This window comes from Seriola dumerili, unplaced genomic scaffold, assembly GCF_002260705.1.
Source record: "Seriola dumerili isolate Sdu_G_001 unplaced genomic scaffold, Sdu_1.0 BDQW01000200.1, whole genome shotgun sequence".
Lineage (NCBI taxonomy): Eukaryota > Metazoa > Chordata > Actinopteri > Carangiformes > Carangidae > Seriola > Seriola dumerili.
Genome location: NW_019174455.1, coordinates 792,444 through 811,370, shown reverse-complemented (window position 1 = coordinate 811,370; position 18,927 = coordinate 792,444). Strand labels below are relative to the sequence as shown.

At 41.8% G+C, this 18,927-nt stretch overlaps 1 protein-coding gene across 3 annotated transcripts in view; it reads left to right on the top strand.

Annotated features, from left to right (window-relative positions):
• Positions 1–18,927, top strand: part of pde9a (phosphodiesterase 9A) — a 44,351-nt gene that overhangs the window by 22,351 nt on the left and 3,073 nt on the right. The window contains exons 7-18 of one of the 3 annotated variants that reach the window (XM_022753891.1): positions 255–339; positions 977–1,037; positions 1,571–1,645; positions 3,367–3,453; positions 3,553–3,657; positions 4,932–5,014; positions 5,331–5,487; positions 6,083–6,196; positions 6,542–6,646; positions 6,839–6,967; positions 8,383–8,478; positions 8,604–8,667. In XM_022753891.1, coding sequence (XP_022609612.1) covers positions 255–339; positions 977–1,037; positions 1,571–1,645; positions 3,367–3,453; positions 3,553–3,657; positions 4,932–5,014; positions 5,331–5,487; positions 6,083–6,196; positions 6,542–6,646; positions 6,839–6,967; positions 8,383–8,478; positions 8,604–8,654 — 1,148 coding nt within the window. In that variant the 3' untranslated portion in view covers positions 8,655–8,667. Of the gene's footprint in view, positions 1–254; positions 340–976; positions 1,038–1,570; positions 1,646–1,796; positions 1,872–3,366; positions 3,454–3,552; positions 3,658–4,931; positions 5,015–5,330; positions 5,488–6,082; positions 6,197–6,541; positions 6,647–6,838; positions 6,968–8,382; positions 8,479–8,603; positions 8,668–18,927 lie in introns of all 3 variants that reach the window. The other 2 variants (XM_022753890.1, XM_022753892.1) reach the window with 2 other exon arrangements.

The following is an 18,927-nucleotide window of genomic DNA, read 5'->3' as shown; positions in this document are numbered from 1 at the left end:
GCAGGTTGATCAGTGAGAGGAGGAAAGGTGTGTTTCCTGTTTTGCATCATTGACCAACAAAATCAATAAACTCAAATCAAAACAGGACAGGTCTGCAGCACAGACACTTAACCAAGTGAGGTCAGTTAAACAAATTAAATCACTGAAGGCCACATTACCTCAGTGAGCCCCTGAGCACCTGAATCAACAGGTTAATGGTTTATGAACCTAATAGGCTTAATGAGGTTTTAATGGATGACTGTGTTTGCCTGCAGTGGAGGGCATGAAGGTGGTGGAGATTGAGAAATGTCGCAACGACATCAAGAAACTCCGTGAGGAGATGGCATCGAGAAACAATAGGTGAGAGTGACAGGTCTCAGTCATCACTGACCCACAGAGGAGAGTCTGTGCCTTGTCCTCCTCTGATTAACTGTTAGTCACTGTCAAGGGACAACTGATCGTCTTCCACTGAGCAGCTTCACTCTTAACCTCACATCACTTTAAAACATGCTGCGGTAGCATCTGTATCACTGCAGTGAAAACAGGAACAGTACTAGTTACTGTATTATCTGCATCAGCACTAAAACACTTCAATTAATGAATTAGTCACTCATCAGAAAATTAGTCAATCACTGTTTTGATAATTAATAAATTATGTAAGTCATTTATTAAGCAAAAGCTTCTTTGGGTTTTAGACTGACATTTTACTGGCTAAAAGATCAATGAATTGAATTAATTCATCAAAAATAAAATTACCAATAATTCAATAATAAAGATAATTAGTAGTTTAAGTCTTAATTAGTGTTACTGGTAGTTCTAGTATTAGACCTAAATAACAGTAAAACTGATGGTAATAGAAAAAGTAGAATTTAGTTTTACTTGGATCGAGGTTGTTTAATCTTACAGAGTATATATATATACAGTATATATATTATTTTAGTAGAGCTGTTGCTGTTTGTTCTTTGTTTTTGTGTGACACTGTTGTTGTTTTTTACAGTAACTTCCTGGAAGACAATAAGAAGCTGACGCCTCGTAGAGACGTGCCCTCCTACCCCAAGGTAAGGCTTTCCTCGACCAAACACTGCTCACTCCACCTGGTGTGTTTGTTAGCCAGGTAGGGCTGCTGATGTCATGCTGTGTCTCCACTGTGTTTCCAGGATCCAGATAACAAATGTTTGTTCTCGAGTGTGTGGTTCCACATGTTCCTGTAGTCAGAAATCAAATCAAATGTGACTGATGATGTTTGATTTCCTGTGAACACAGTGGAGACGTGAAATAGTTTTCAGATGTTGGTCAGTGTTAGTCCAGGTGTGTTCTCAGAGAGCAGTGAATGAAGAACAACAGGTCACATCTCATCTCAGAGACAATCCATCACAAGGCTGCACACAGGGACACACACATTGAGCTGCTGACAGCCAGTATTATTGCCAGCTTCATATGTGTTATACATGTAATGACTGGAAAGATTGACATCAGTTTTTATGCATGAATTGGTGTGTTGGGTGTTTGTAGAAGTGTGTAGAGGTGTGTAGAGGTGTGCCCCCAAGCCAGGCATAGGCGGACAGGGTTAACTGAGCTCTGTTGCCTGCAGTACATGCTGTCACAACAGACCATAGACGCCCTCAAAAAACCCGCCTTTGATGTCTGGCTGTGGGAGGCCAATGAGGTAAGACTGACGAGCTTCCTGAACCTGTCTCACAACTCCCCCCTCTCCTCCCCCCCTGTGCCCCCTGTGTCTATTCTGCTGCTGTGTGTGTGCGCGTGCGTGTGTGTGTGTGTGTGTGTGTGTGTGTGTGTGTGTGTGTGTGTGTGTGTAGTACCATCTGTCAAAGGAGACAGTAGAAGCTCTTAGATTGCCTACATTCGATGCTTGGCAGTGGGAACCCAATGAGGTGAGAGTTATTTATCAACAGATTAATTTTTCATTATAACAGGTTAATAACTGTTAATTCACAGTTATTAACCCGTTATAATGAAAAATTAATCAACTAATGGTGAAGTTTTAAATGATCAGTCAGTGAATGTGTTATTAATAACTTAAAACTTAATAATTAATAACCTAGTATTATGTGCTAAATCAAAAGTCTTTTATGTGAGACAGAAAAAACATGACCTGCTTTGAACTAACACAACAAAGGCTGGAGACGGAGACCGACTAATGGTGGCCATCTTGACTTGTCAAACCCAGGTGCGCCTGATAATGCTAGACACCTGTTGGGCTCTCAATGGACAGTTTAAAAGGAGCAAAATCGATGCAGCAGAAGAACCTGTTATATCCAGAGAGGAGAGAATATCAATGAGATAAGAGATCCAGTCTGTCTGCTGTGAAAGAGGTCAACACCCTGGAGCTGAACCTCCACAGATTCTACACATCAAAGTCAGTTTCCAATTGTTGGGGATTTCTATTACAGAGGCAGTGTGACATCTGATAACTGTCCTCAAGTGATGTCACCTGAGTCAGTGTCACTTGGGTCGGTCACGTCTTTTAAGTTACAAGGAAGTGATCTGACCAGACCTCTGTAGCCTGCTCCTCTTCCTGTCTGAAGCTAAAGCTCCAGGCTACATTAGATGCTGCTAGCATAACACACCCACATCTCCGATGCAGCTGTTGGCCATCAAGATGCGTTTTGGGAAGGAGCCAGACTTTGACAAGAATGTTTGGAATAACTGCAGTGTTGCATGTATGCTGCGCTAAACTGGTGAACAAATTTAAAGAGAACTATAGAAAAAATTGATTCAATGAAAGATTTAAAAATCTGATTAAGATGAGCTGGGCTCAGATGAGCTGAGTATCTGTTGTGAGTTGACCAGAGTGTTCTGCTCCTGAGCTGCAGCAAATAGCATGATTCATAGCAGTGAATCAGATAAAGTGGACATATGGATTTAGCTGTTATTATGCCAGGTCAATCAAGTTCAGCAGATTAGTTCAGTTTCTCTTAAATAAAATAAAAGCAAAAAATGTAATCCGGCCATCCGATGCGGGATTCGAACCAGGGCCGACTGCAGCGAGGACTGTAGCCTCTACATATGGGGCGCCTGCTCAACCCACTGTGCCACTCGACACCCCTTGTATACATCATTTTAAGATTATAACCGTTTTCATTTAAATACATTTAAATAAACATCATAGTTTCAGTTTAGTTTTTTTCTTAGGAAGGGCAGTAACAGCCTAGAATCAAAACCAGCTGTAGCTTGTGTCTATCTTTGATATGAAATGTATGTTACACTGCACATGATGAAAGAGTTTCCTCCAAACTCCAAAGGAAGACTAACTGTATAAAACAAAAACTGCTTCGTACCATCAGTGATGTGTCAGACTAAAAAAAGAAGAAAGCTGGTCTCTCTCTGTATACACTCACATCACAGTACAGTCCTTTGTTCCTCCAGATGCTGAGCTGTCTCGAACATATGTACCATGACCTTGGCTTGGTGAAAGACTTCAACATCAACCCCATCACCCTCAAGAGATGGCTGGTGAGACCTGGACCCAGAACAGTACAATCTGAAAACCTTTTTTGGTGTTTAGGGTTATAAACCTCCTGTCTCTGTCTCTGTCTCTCTCTCTCTGACTAGTTGTGCATTCATGACAACTACAGGAACAACCCCTTCCACAACTTCCGCCACTGTTTCTGTGTCACCCAGATGATGTACAGCATGATCTGCCTCTGCAGCCTAAAGGTAACCAGCTTCTGAGAGAGTGATGCTGTCAGACTTGAAAGCAAAGGTTCAGGTTTCAGAGGGTAAAAATAACAACAAAAGCCTTGCATGGCCACACACTGCAGATTTATTTTTTGACCTATACTTTGATGAGATGTTTAACTGTACTTGGCAGTAACAGTCAGCATGTTGACTACTCATCATGACAAGAACCACTCAGCCTAATGCTGCCTCCAACATGCTTCACTGTTGCGATGGTGTTGGGCAGGTGATGAGCATTGGTTTCCTGCAGACATGACACTTGGAACTGAGGTCAAACAGTTCAATCCTGGTCTCATCAGAGCAGAGAATTTGGTTTCTCAGCCCAGATCAGTGGAGAGTTGCAGTGATGGCTGTTCTTTTGGAAGTTTCTCCATCTCCACACAGGATCTGTGGATCTCAGAGAGACCATCAGCTTCTTCTCCTCTCTTCTCCCTGATGTCTCAGTTAGTCCAGGTCCAGCTCTAGAAGAGTCCAGGTTGCTCCAGACTTCTTCATGTCAGAATGAGGGAGATCACTGTTCTTCTCAGGAACCTTCAGTGCAGCAGAAATGTTGTTGATCCTCGACACAATCCTGTCTTTGACCTCTGCAGCAGTTTCTTCCTCCTCATGGTTTCTGCTCTGATCTGTTTGTCAGCTGTGAGACCTGATATAGACAGGTGTGTGTCTGTCCACATCATGTCCACAAATAAAGGGTTCTGTTCTGAAACGCTTACAGGAAGTGTTGAGTTTGTATTAACACATGTCAAACAGAGGGAGTTAGTCATAAAGACCTGCCTCTAATAAACACCTGTTACCTACTGCAGGTAAATACAGCAGGTGAAAACTGTTGTGGATTAGCAACGGCCAATAGGAAAGGTCACATAGCCTCACTCACTCACTCACTCGCTCTCCCACTCACTCACTCACTCACTCACTCACTCACTCACTCACAGCTGTAGCTCTGGCCCGTGACTGCTCCAGACAGGAGGTTCCTCCCTCTCATCTCTCCTCCCCCTGTTGTCAAGGACAACCCTGCCCTGGGGGATTAATTATCACAGGCCTAATCACTCATTATGTAGCATCTGCGTCACTGATGTGTCACACACACACGCGCACGCAGGTACGCACGCACGCACGCACGCACACACAGGATCACACACAGATTAGTGCATGTTGACATGATCTTTTAATAGAATACTTAATTGATGCATTAAGCAATATGAATGTATGTGTGTGTGTGTGTCCTGGTGTGTGTATGTGTGTTCATTTTTTAGGAGAAGTTCACACAGGTGGACATTTTGATTCTCATGACAGCTGCTGTGTGTCATGATCTCGATCACCCTGGATTCAACAACACGTAAGACACACTTAAGACCCTGTTTTCCATAATTTGTTCCCTCTGACTCTGACTCCTTTTTCTCTTCCTTCTTTCTCCCTTCCTCCCTCTTTTTCTGTTCTCTGTCATCTCTTGTGTTTTTTTTATCTTTCCACCTCCTCCATCCTCCCATTGCTTTACTGTCTCCTTACATCCCTCTGCCTTGTCTCTATGTTCTCTGTCTGTTCTTTGTTCTTGTCCCTTACTTTTTTCTCTTGTTTCCTTTGTTGTATTCTCCCCTCCCTCATATCTATCTGCTCTCTTTGCATGTCTCTCATCCTCTCTCTCTCTCTCTTAGGTACCAGATCAATGCCAGGACAGAGCTGGCTGTTCGCTACAATGACATCTCTCCTCTGGAGAATCATCACTGTGCTGTGGCGTTCCAGATCTTCTCTCAGCCCGACTGCAACATCTTCTCCAACTTTGACCCAGAGGCCTTCAAGCAGATACGGCAGGTAGAGCTCAGTATGTGTGTGTGTGTGTGTAGAGCTGTACCATGTCTGTAGTATCAGGGTCAACTAAACAATGCATTTTCAGAAAATTGTGGTGGGATTGCTGTTTCTGGAAAAGCTGAAGCTAAACTGCATTGGTGGCTGCAAAATTAAAGTGATTTTTTAATTGACATATAATATATCCTCACAATCACCATCTTTTATTTTGGTTTACACTGTGAAAATCATTTGAAAAGACTCAAATACAGAGAAATAACAATTTGTGTGTACACACAATTGATTGCAAGACTTCCAATGATGGAAGTGGAGTGAAGGAGACAGAGGAGGAAAAGTAAAGAACAGTAATGATGTGTCTCTGTGTGTGTGTTTCTATGTCAGGCTGAATTTTATTAAAGACAAAATATCAAGTATATTTCCATGGTCTTCAATATGATCACATATATTGTCAGACGATGTGGAGAAAATGATTTTAACAGCTTCAAGCTACTTGAGGGAAACAGAAGAAGGAAGAGGCCGTCAACAAATCATAGTGTGTATGTATGTGTGTGTGTGTGTGTGTGTGTGTATGTGTGTGTGTGTGCGTGGGTGTGTGTGTTAGGGAACCATCACACTGATCCTGGCCACAGACATGGCTCGACACGGTGAGATCCTTGACTCTTTCAAGCAGAAAGTCGACAACTTTGACTACACAGACGAGGAGCACGTCACCTGTGTAAGAGCACTTCATTTACACACACATCACAGGTGACACCTGTTCAGACACACCAAAGACAGTATGACGTGAGCAGGAGACATGCAGGAGAAGATACAGCTGTTTGTTACAACATTGTATAATATAATATAATATAATATATAAAGTTAGTAAAAAAAACAGCTTAGTGGAAGTGCAGTCAGATTCTTTTCGTGAATTCTCCTTTCATCTTTCCTTGACCTCATGATGTTTTCCATCAAGGTCGAGGACAAGTGGTTAGAGAGGAGGTTATTTTGACTTTTCCACTTCAGCCCATAACTTTGTGTTCATGGTGACCTTTGACCTCACACCCTGTGCTCTGTGCAGCTGAAGATGGTGCTCATCAAGTGCTGTGACATCTCCAACGAGGTGCGGCCCATGGAGGTGGCTGAGCCATGGGTGGACTGCCTGCTGGAGGAGTACTTCATGCAGGTGGGTCCACCACAGTAGGACAGTTTCTCTGTCTGTGTTTATGGTTTTAAACTGAAAAGGCGCAGAAACATGTAGAGGAAAAAGTGAGATGGTTTCTGTGTTTACAGGCTCAGTGTGGTGTCAGTAGTAAAAAATCAATATCCATCAGATGATGACTCTGTAGCTGTACAGTGATGTGCTACTGTCTCTCAGAGCGACAGGGAGAAGGCTGAGGGACTTCCCGTGGCTCCATTCATGGACAGAGAGAAGGTCACCAAGCCCACGGCTCAGATCGGCTTCATCAAGTTTGTCCTCATCCCCATGTTTGAGACGGTGATGAAGGTAAATATGAGGGACACCCTGATGACAGCGGGAGGGGAGTCTGCAGGTTCTCTAAGGGGCATCTTCAGTCTGGATAAAGTCACCTGGATACTTTAACTCTACTCTCATGAGATGGTCTGGAGATTGTTGACAACAACTATTTGAAGATGATCCTGACCACAGTCTGAGCTGTGTATTAAAGTACAGATGCCTCAAAGAGCAAGTTCACTGTAGAGGATACGAAATGTTTTATAGTTGATGTTGAGTGTGAGAAGGAAGCTCTTGAGGAAATGGTCCACAGCTTTCAGTCTGTTGCTCTCATATTGAAGTTGTGATGTTCCTCTAGACCAGACTTTTTTCACTCTGAGAGCTACTTTGCCAAAATAAAAGTGTCTGAGAGCTCCTCATGTCTAATATTACTGGTTACATTCATTCACATATCGTATGAAAACACTCAAGCTGATCTCCAAACCAAAGCAGATCAATAAGAGCATTTAACAAGTCGTCAAATATCAACATCCAAAAACATGTGAAACTCACAGCAGAGAAAAATCAGTCATGATTCAGTCAGAGCTGAACACACAGACATGAGAACACCACTGAAAATGAACGTCCATAAGTAAGAAGGAGCTCCGCAGTCAGTGATCAGTGATTGTTGCCACTACATCAATGGTAGATAAACAGGAAGTTAAAATAGATCATTCACTAGTTTTCATTTTCCAAAATGTAAACAAACATGGGCTAAAAAAGAAGAACAGGGCTCAAGTTGAAGCCACAGTTTAACTCACTGTATCCATGGCAACATATTTCCTGTTCTATTATCAGAAGGGGTGGGGGTGGGGGGTGATTGAGTTCAGTTGAAGCAGATTTACTGAGTGAAGTTGTGTTGCTTAAAGTTTGAACTCCACAGAGACAAGTCTTCAGTTATGATGCTTTTGGGAAACATGTCATAAGCTTTAGAAGGTTTGACAAACATCTGAACCTTTAGATGCTTCTAGGAGATGATCTCTGGATCTTTACTCTCTGAACCCTGGTGGTAGTCAGATTCTTCAAAGGAAATGAAGCTTCTGTTCCTGCTGCAGCTGAGAGGATCCAGAGTTTTTCTGAGGTTAGATGCCCTGTGAGGGAGGAGCTCCGAAACCAAGCATGTGTCTGATAAACTTACTTCACATGTATTGCATAGTTTTACTGTTCACTATTTTATTGTGTCTGTGTGTCTGTGTGATGTTTTCAAGTAGAAAAAAGTAGAAGTGTTCTCTACTACGTTCTAACAATCCCACAATGCACTGTGTTGATTTTATACATGTGATGACATTGACATTTGGACCTGTGTGTGTGTGTGTGTGTGTGTGTGTGTGTGTATGTGTGTGTGTGTGTGTGTGTGTGTGTGTGTGTGTGTGTGTCTGTGTGTGTGTCTGTGTCTGTGTGTGTACCAGCTGTTCCCACAGATTGAGGAGGCTATGGTGCAGCCTCTCAGAGAGTCCAGAGACAGATATGAAGAACTCAAACAGATTGATGATGCTATGAATGAGGTCAGTGTGCGTGTGAGTGTGAGTATGTGTGAGTGTGTGTGTATGTGTGTGTGTGTGTGTGTGTGTGTGTGTGTGTGTGTATTTGTATTTGCTCCTATGACTGATAACGATGATGTTCTCTTCAGGTGCAGAAGAAGAAAAGTGAGAACTTGACCATGGGAGGGAAGAAGAAGTAAAAGGTTTAAAAAGGTAGGAGAGACCAGGACTGATCAAGTCCTCTGTCATACAGCTCAGATACAACACACTCAGGACTGAGACCAGGACTCCTCCTACATGAGTCAGTACAGATGTAGGAGCAGCTCTAACTGTGGATCAAACATCTACTACAGTTGATAATATGAGCGTAGGTCAGGCAGTCCTCTGATGGTCTGTCAGAGGACATTTATAACACGTGTAAAGCTGAATTCTTTCCCCCTCTTAGATATGTTCCCACCTGCTTCATTAAGAGCAGCTCAGTTTACACTGTTTTTTTTTTTAATTGATATTTTTGTCAGAGTTATTCATCTAATATCTGTCATTTCGTCATTTTTTTTTTTTTTTTTAAACAAGCAGAACACTAAGAGACAAGAGAAAACAAAAACAAACTAACAAACAAACAAAGACAGTCTGGTAACAACCTCACAAGACCAGACTCTGCAACATCAGTTATAATTATGCTGAATATAAGTCAAGTGACCAAAGCCACTCTGTTAAATGAATAGTTCACATTGTCCCTCAGGCAGGATACAGAGATCCATCATCGCTGTGTTCAATTACAGGTGGTCCAACTGAGTCCATCACCTCTGTAGACCAAAGTAGACATTATCAAAAGATGAGATATACATAAACTGTCAATCAAACAATTATATCACTGTTTCTCTAACTGAGAAAGAAATGGGCCCCAAACTTCTCTCCCAAGAACCTAAATGTCACCTGTTCATATGAGGCCATTTCACACATTAAATCTATCCATTCATTAAAAGTGGACATAGAGGAGGATTTCCAGTGACGTAAAATTATTCTACAGCCAGTAACCATAGCTATGCAGAACTACTACCTCCTGTGTTGTGACAGTTTGATATGATGTGGCAAAAACCCAAATAAACACAAAGTGGGAGATTTGTTCAAATGTGTTCCTAAAACCTTATTCAGAAAAAACACAATGTCTTTCCACATAGTGTCTGCCTCTTCACAGAAAAATAACAAGTGTACAAGAGTGCCCGCTTCTTTTCCACATCTCTAGCACTTGTTTTTGTCACTTAGTCTTAGTTTTGCCTTTCTGCAGGGGGCCCAATAGCTTCTATTGATTATTTTTAATTTTTAATTTTCAATTAAGTATTAGCTGTGATTTCACATTCTGTGAATAAGTATGACAAGTGGCTATAAGGTCTTTCTAACAGTCATCTGAGATGCCTTGGCCAATATCCTTCTCACAACTCATTTTTAACCCTGTCAAACCTGGGCACTGAGTGCTTCTAACGTATTCATAAAATTTTGATGCCCCAGTATGCATATGTCTTCTTTTCAGAAAGAGATCCTGGATTCCAGTAATACAACTGAGTTTAATTTTTTTTTATCAAAAAGGACACAATGCCTAATTTGTAAGTATTTCCAAAAGTCTGAGGTAGGCAGATTATGCTCATTTTTGAGATCCTCAAAAGATCGAAAGATCCCTTCATCATCCATGAGGTCACCAAGGACCTGTATGCCTGAGATGATCCATATTTCCCAAAAGAATGGTTTCCCATTTATCAACAGTTTTTTCTTGTACCATACAGAGACTGTTGTTGTGGTATATAGGTTGTGCCTTGTTATTTAATGTACCATCCTCCAAGTTTCCCTGGAGAAGGCCAGCACTGGGTTTTGAAATGGAACTGGTCTGCCTTGTTGAGTCAGGAAGGCCTCTAATGAGGAGGGGTATATTTTAATCCATGAAGAGGCAAATTCACTTTGACAAGTTGGGACAGTGAAAAAGCCCAGTGATACCAGTTAATGCAGGATAGAGCAAGCTCACCTTCCTCTCGTGTTGTGTATAGTTTCGACTAGAGGTCTTTTTCCTGACCTTAAGAAGTTTTCCACCATTGTATTAAATCTTTTCAGTAATTGGTGTGGGAAGAACAAAGGGAGCATGTATAAAATGTAGTTTATTTTTGGGGTGATCATCATTTTCATAAGATTCATTTTTTCTAATAAAGATATATTCATCTTGGCCCAATTTTGGAGCGAGGTCCAAAATATCCTACCCAGGATGGTAGGATAGTATTTCCCATAATTTTCTTAAAGCTACGTGTTAATTTTATCCCTAGATATGTAATATCCTCCGGCATCCATCTACACTGCCAGTTGGTTCTTAAAGCTGGGGGACAAACACCAGATAGTGGCATAGCATAAGATATTTTGGAAAAGAAGTCATTGATTGAGCAGATTTCTGGTACTGCAACTACAACTTCAGCCACCAATAACAAATCATCAGCATATGAGAAGAGTTTGTGCTCTACCTCCCCAGCCCTGACTCCAGTTATATTTATATTATTCCGCAAAGCGATAGCTAATGGAAGAGGACATTATCCCATTTGTGAAAACTGTGGCTTGAAGATCTGTGTACATTAATTTTACCCACTGCCTAAACAGTGGACCAAATCCAAATTTATCTGATGTGAAAAATAAAAATTATAACTCTAATTTATCAAATGCCTTTGCGGCATCTAAGGAAAAGGTGACTATAGAATCAGCACCATGGCAAGAGAGAGAAAAAAAAAAAGTTTCTATCGGTATCAGTAACTTAAATTCCAGCCCCGCTCTCTATGCATATCGCTAAACACATCGTTAAATATCAATTGCTAATGATGACAAAATTTTACTCACCCATATGTCCTGATGTAAACAAGACACCCCCTCCTCAAAAAAAGATCACAGGTGATTTATAACAGTCCCGGCCCTTCGCCTGGGCGACAAGTGTTCAACTATAACAGAAATACTATGTGATTGCTTGCCGGATTGTGGTGTTCAAAGTACTCCAAATTATGGCCAAAACAGTCACATTTAATGTGTTATTAAGTCCATATTTTATCTGCTTGCCCACAGAATTCAGATGTAGATCCTTTCCCTCCTCCCATAAGAATGCGATTAATCCTCATCTCCTATAAGGGTAAGGAAGCTCTTGGCCTGTGAGGCTGGTGAACTGGTGCCGTCAGTTATCCAGAGTGAAGGTCATCGTTGCAGATTTCGCAGAGCATAATCAATGTTGTTCTTTTGAAGTAGCCATCTCACTTCGTCATATTTTTTGTGTTTTTCCTGTATATCCTGGGTGTAGTCTTGGAAAAAACAATACCACGTCTTTCCAGATGATCTGTTTCTTTTTCCTCACCACTGCCAGTACAGTAGTCTTGACTTGGTCCCAGAGGAACCGGGCAATAATGTGTCAGGGCCGGGAGGCATTGCTTGGTGGTGGGCCAATACGGTGCACTCTGTCTACCTCATACCAATCATCAATGTTGATCTCCAGGGTCTCTCTCAGTAGAGTTTTAAGAAAAGCATCCGGATCTTGGCCCTCTGATCCTTCTTTCACACCTGTGATATGAATGTTCTGACGGCGTGAAAACCCCTCCAAGGTGGAAACTTTCTCCCGCAGCATGAAATTTAGCTTGGCAATGTAATATCCGGCCTCTTCTAGCTTCCTTGTCCTCCAGATTGGAAATTCGGGATTCGGCCTCAATAATTCTGTTTCCCATGATCCTAACTGTCTCATGTAAGGACTCCATCCCATTTGTCACTCCTGACATGTCTTTAGTCTCCATCCAAGCGTTTTGGTTGCTTCTTTGGTAATATCTGGCCAGCCCTTGTTTCACTGGTTCTGATGGGGATTGCATATAAAATAATGACTCTTCTGCTCCATTGTTTCAGGGCTATATTTTCTCCCAGTTTCACTGAAAATCGATGACCTACAATATACTTTTTCAGGTTTTGTTATGTTGGCTGAGCCCCTGCTCCTGCTATGTGGCCATCTTGGGTGTGTCGCTCGATGTGTTTGTTACCTGCTGAACCATGTAATAAATGTGAAAACATGATTTAAGTGGATTTACAGCTCCATATTTTCCTCTTCTCCTGTCTTTTATTTGTGTTGATCCATAAGAAGATATATTTGTGGTTTTAAGAACCAAAAACCATCTCACTGTGGTTTTACATCTCCTCTCTCAGGCTTCTTTCTGAAGGTTTAATAACAGGTCAGTGAGCCAATCAGAAGAGAGGAGCTCTGAGCCTCTCTTCTGGGGCGGGACTTGGGGTGTAGCTGAAGGAGGTTGTGACATCTAAGTTCCAGAAGTCCTGACGGCTGGTTTTAAGGCTCAGTTTCTGAATACAGGCTGTGTGCATTTCTCTGTGGACTGAGGCTTTGATACTTTCACAGTATTAATATTGAACCTAGACCTGCTTTATAATCAAACATGGATGGAGACCTTTAGACTATATGGACCTTCAAGGATTAAAGTTTTGTCTGGAGGCTGAAAGAATAAAAAACAGTGTAGTTTATCCTTATTTATTCAAAATAGTAAACCCCTTTACTGTATGGGTTAAAGTTTTATATAATGACCCATATTCAGAAATCACTGAGTCTATAGAACAGAACAGAATGACTTTATTTACTGATAAGTCTTGATTTATTGGGAGGGAAATGAGGATTTAAAGGAAACAAAGACATTGATGTAAAATCAGAGGAAAGAAACAGTGGGCATGTTTCACATCTGAGTATGAGGACACTGTCCTGTGTCAGGACACACCTCTGTGTTAGACTCAGTTATCTCCTCCTCAGACAGATTCCTGATCCACACTGCTCATAGGCAGAATCAATACTCTTTAGTCCAGCATACTGCTCACACTCCTCATCCCTCCAACCTGTTCTCAGACTCCAGGGACGTTCTCCTCAGATTTCTGAGGATCACAGACGTTCTGTCTGTCACTGCTGTTCCTGCATCATAATGGAGGAGCTCTCCTCTCTGGTCCCATCAGCCCAGCTGAGGACATGATGCTTGATTCTTCACATGAATCTCCTCAGTCACAGTCTCTCCCTCAGTCTTTATACTCAGCAAACAGAACACACAAAGTCCCACAGTTAGAGACATGATCACAGTGAGGCTCAGGTTCATTAAGGTGAGACCCTCTTCAGTCCAGTGTGAGGCTGGTTTTATGATGGGGACTAGAAAAGGTATAAAACCAACAGAGGACATCATGATGTCAGATTATGTGACCTGAATGTTGTTTGAGGAATTGGTTGTCAGGTGTGATATCAGGTGATCATCAAGGTAGGCCCCATCCCCCCTTTTCTTTGCTTAACTGCAGAGTCTTCAGACGGATCCTAGGTCTTTTTCCCTGCCATATATATCTTGACACCATTTTGTCCCATTCATTAAATTGGTTTTGATTCATCTCTATTGGCAGAGTCTGGAATAAATATAGTAATCTAGGCAGTATATTCATTTTAATAGATTCAGTCCCTGAGCTGAGGCCAAAGAAAGGAATTGCATTCCATTGGCTATGTCCTCCTTAAGTTTTTAATGTAAAGGCTAATAGTTGCAATCTGCTAGTTTTGGTAGGTCTTTTGATATAATGATGCCCAAATATTTAAAGACTCTGTTTGCCATGTCAGGGGATATCTGCTTTCAATTTCTATTGTTGGGATATAATTATATGGGAGTAATTGGGTTTACCTATGTTGATCTTGTATCCCAGTAATTGAACATATTGTTCAAATGATGACCTAAATAGATCGAAATGTCGTCTGCGTAACAGGCCAATTTGTGTTCTATCCCTTCAGTAATAATTCCTCTGATATTTTCATTTTGTCTGATGTATTGAGCTAATGGTTCCAAATGTAGTGTGAAGAGTAGTGGAGACCATGCACATCCCTGTCTTGAACCCCTTTCCAAGGTAAAACCATTTCATCAGTGTCCATTTATTTTAATCCTAGCATTGGGATTATCATATAATGCCTGTATAGTTTTAATAATTGCGTCATCTAAGCCAAATCTATATAAGACTCTGTAAAGAAAATTCCAATTAACTGAATCAAATGCCTTTTCGGCATCCACGCTTATCACCATTGCTTTGATTTTATTTCAAAGTCAAATACAAATAAGCTTTATTGGCATGACAGATCGGAAACCTATATTGCCAAAGCAGTACAGAAAATTATAAACATTGATTGATGATGATTATACAATAATATTAAATACAATATAATAAAAGGCAATTTTTACAGATGTAATAATACAGAAACATGTACTACAGAACTTGTTTCTCTCAGATTATCACAAGATTTAACATATTTTGCAGCTACTACTTCACATTGACTTTTTTCCACACATAGATTGGACAGTTTCTGAAGATTGGGGAGGTGGATAAATTCAGGATAAATATGATTTATTTTTTCATAGGAAACTTCTCTCAAATCCTTATATTTGTCACAATATAATAGGAAGTGAGATTCTGTCTCAACTTCTTTTTTATGACAAAGTGAACACAGCCTGGCCTCCCTGGGGAGCCTGTTCTGCCTTTGACGGCCTGTTTCTATGGCCAGGCTGTGTTCACTCAGTCTGTACATTGTCAGCGTTTTCCTTAGTTTTCTATCAATCACAGTGGTCAGGTACTCTGCCACCATGTACTCTCTGTTTAGGGTCAAATATAATTCTAAATTACTTTGTGATTTGGTGGTTTCATTCCAATATTTGATATAATTTTCTTTTTGTTTTGAGATGTCAATCAGTCTTTTTTTTTTGATGGTGTAAAAAGCCCTTCTTGCCTGCTCCTTCAGCTCACTCATAGCCATGCCAAAATGTCCAGTGGAACTGATATTTGAGCCTTTATATCTCTCTCTCAAATTAAATCGAAGGCATCTGGACTTGTATTTGTCTGTGGAAGACGTTTCGCCTCTTATCCAAGCGGCTTCATCATGAATTGAATCGATTTAATTTGAGAGAGAGATAACAATGACCTGGACGAATGAGAACATTCACAGACAGAGCCTTTATACGTATCATGTTTTGTATGCTCAATTTCTATATTTCTTAATGTCAATTTATTATTAATTTTTTTGGAAAGTCAATATTATGGTCTTCTTCACATTTACAGTTAGGGCCTGTGTTTGACTGAATTCGTGGAGGATGTCCAGGCTCTGCTGCTGTAAGCCCTATCTGGAGGGAGACAGTTCCTGGTGGTGTTGGCCCAAATAAGGTGTGAAAATGTTGAGTCCATTTGTCTCCATCCTGTATGACCAGCTCCTCAGGCTCAGAATGACAGTCAGAGTTCCACTGGTCCCAGAAGGAGTTAGACTCTATACTCTCTTCAAGTAGGCATAGCTGTTTCTCAGTATGTTTTATCTTTTTGATTCTGATTGTATTTTTATATGTTCTTAGTGCTTCACAATACTGAAGGCGTATATGATTGTTTGTAGGATCTGTGTTTCAGGTTAGATCATTTTCTAACTTGTTTTTTCAGGTTTTGAAATTCGTTGTCAAACCAGTGGTTCGTTTTTCTTTTGCTTGTATGTAGTTTCAATTCAGTTTTATTTGCTGTTCTCTTGAAGGTGTAATTTATATTTTGGACAGCCTCACATATGCCTTCAGTAGTGGGACGGTAGGGGTATTCTATGAACTCCTCTAGTAATAATTGAATCTCCTCACTATTGCTTGCCTCTTGGTGTTGCTCAGTGCTGTCTCTGGCCCATCTGAATGTCCTGGGTATGTTAAACAGCTTGCTGGGTTTTGTAGTGTGTGATATTGTTGTGTTTGAGGAAGAGGGTGATTTGGTTGTGGTCTGATAAAGGCGTTTAGGGCTTGACTGTGAATGTACTGAAAGAGAAGGGGTCCATGTCTGTGATCATGTAATCTACAGTGCTGTTGCCACGAGTTGAACAATACGTGAACCTTCCCAAAGAGTCCCCTCTTACCTGACCGTTGACAATATACAGACTGAGGCTTCTGCAGAGTTGTAACAGCTCCCTCCCATCACTGTTCATCACAGTGTCAAAGTTGTTTCTAGGAGGCAGGTGTAGGTGAACAGTAGGAGCTTGCTGGGTGATAAAACTGTCTCCTTGACTACTACTTCAGGTTGTGCACCAGTGCGGGTGTTAAAATCACCACAGATTATTATATTTCCCTGCCTCTGGTAATGAAATATCTGTGACTCAAGGCAGGGAAATATGTCATCAGAGAAGTAAGGGGACTCAAATGGGGGAATGTAAACAGCACATATATATATATCCTTCTGTGTAGAGATAAGATCTCTTTTTATTTTCAGCCAAATGTAGTTTTTTTTCAGATTTTGAGAATTTGTAGTGAATTGTGTAAATTTGATTTGTACCATATAATGAGTCCTCCTGAGTCTCTGCCTTGACTCACAGTAGATCATTTCTGGGAAGGGGCAATAATCTCTTTGTAGTATGGAGGGCAGTGTGTGGGTATATCAGCTCTACACCATGTTTCTGATACGATTATGATATTATTATGAAATAAAACAAAACAAACACAGAAACACGTTTTACACAGGTGACCTTGAAGAACCTACTACAATGAAATATATTGATATTAATTATATTAATTATCTAATGCATTAATATTTTCTTATCAAATTAGTATTTGTTTAAATTGAAAGATGGTCTAAATGATAAAATAGTAAGAATTTTTTTTAATAATAAATAAATATGTGGGAAAAAAATGAAAAATTGAGATTGAACCACACTATGTTAATATAAGAACATGAAATTGTATTTGGGAGTCCTACCAATATGATGGATGACTGATGTTATATCTGGCTTACTAGTAGTCCACTGCACAGACTGTGTAGCATCTAATTGATCTACTCCAGCTCTGAGACTTGTGGGGGTGCAGGCTGAGGAGCTGGTCTGGCCAAAACAGTAGCATAGGTCATCTATTGCTGAGGGATGGGGGCTCTGTTGATAGGAGGGGCTCTCTGGGGTACATGAAGCTGTGGGTGGGGACTGTGAGGTGGAGTTCCCTGGGTGTGGGGAGCAGGAGGTTGTAGGTGAGGATGGTGAGGTGGAGCAGGGTGACGAGGGCTGGGCTGTGATGGTGTGATTCTTGGGCGTATGGAGGTCCTATAGTGGCCTGCTGTGGTGGTGGAGTCGGGGCTTCTTCTGAGGGCAGCATCCTTGAGAATTTTAGCAAATACTCTTACTTTGTTGACGTGCAGCCTGTCATATAAATGCCAGGTGCTGATGGTGGTATGCATGCCAGGTGGACGTTGGGGAGGCTGGGGCAGTTCCAGGTGACCTCCATGTTAATGTCATGTATGACATGAGGTGGGGTGTCTGTATGGGGCAGGAGGGTGGAGATCACCACCCTTGATTCTGGAAACACTGCAGGCTCTCTCTGCTACCTTAGTGACTGCTGGGCTGTGTCTTGGCGCAGGGTGTGCAGGTCATTTGTGCCTGTGTGGCTCCAACGCATGTCCAGTGTTCCTGCAGCGCTTGGAAACAATACATTGGCCAGGGAAGAGGCACCTGGGTTCCACATACTTCCCATTGGAGTCCATCAGTAGCACCACCTCTGGCTTGGCTGCTACAGTGGGTGAAGGTGTAGAGGGGTCAGCCTGGCCAGTAGGGAGGCGGTCTGTGTCTGAGAAAGTGGCTGCGGGAAAGGGTGTTTGGCCATCTCTTGCCAAGGCTACGGGGTCAGGGGTGGGGGTGGCATTGGAAGGCTGTGTCTGTGGGCTAGGGGTGGGGTTAGGGAGTCTGTGAGCCAGCAGTATGGATATGGGCTGAGGAATAGCAGAGAGGAGTGCAGGGGCTCTTGTCCTGTACCTGGCTCTTCATGTGTTCCAGCTGTTTCCTGAGGCTCCTCTCTCTGCTCTCTGTGTCCTCCTTCATCTTGGCCATCTGGGCCCGCAGACTGGTGTTTTCGTCTTGGAGGGTGTAGGTGGTCTGTCTGAGATCATCAATGCTCTTTTGATGGTCTTCTTTTGTCTGTTGGAGCTGTTCTCTCAGTTCTATGAGCCTGGTCAGTATAAGCTGTGTGAACTTAGTGAAGTCCAGCTCCAGTGAAGACACGCTTTCTCTTAGTTTTTCAGTCAAGGTTGAGGGGTGAGTGCAGTTAGGGTCTTTCTGCTCTGGTTCTCACTCCTCCTCTTGTTCCGACTCCTCTATCTGTTGGGTCGATGGTGTCTTCAGCGTCCATTGCTGAGCTGGATCTGTTGGTGTCTACTCCTGTTTTCAGCTGGTGAAACATCTTCTCAAATAGGTTGAGACTGGTCTGGTTTCCCTGGAGCAGCACCGTTCCTTTAGTTTTATAATAAGTTAGAGCCAATATAGGGTTCTCAGTGTCCAGACTCTCATCCTGACAGATGTCACTCTGCCACCATGGCAGAGTCCTTCTTTGAAGGTGTGCTGGTAGTTATTACAGACAGCATTTCTCCACAGCTCTGGATGTTTCGTGTGGAAGATCAGGTTGTTTTTCATTTTCT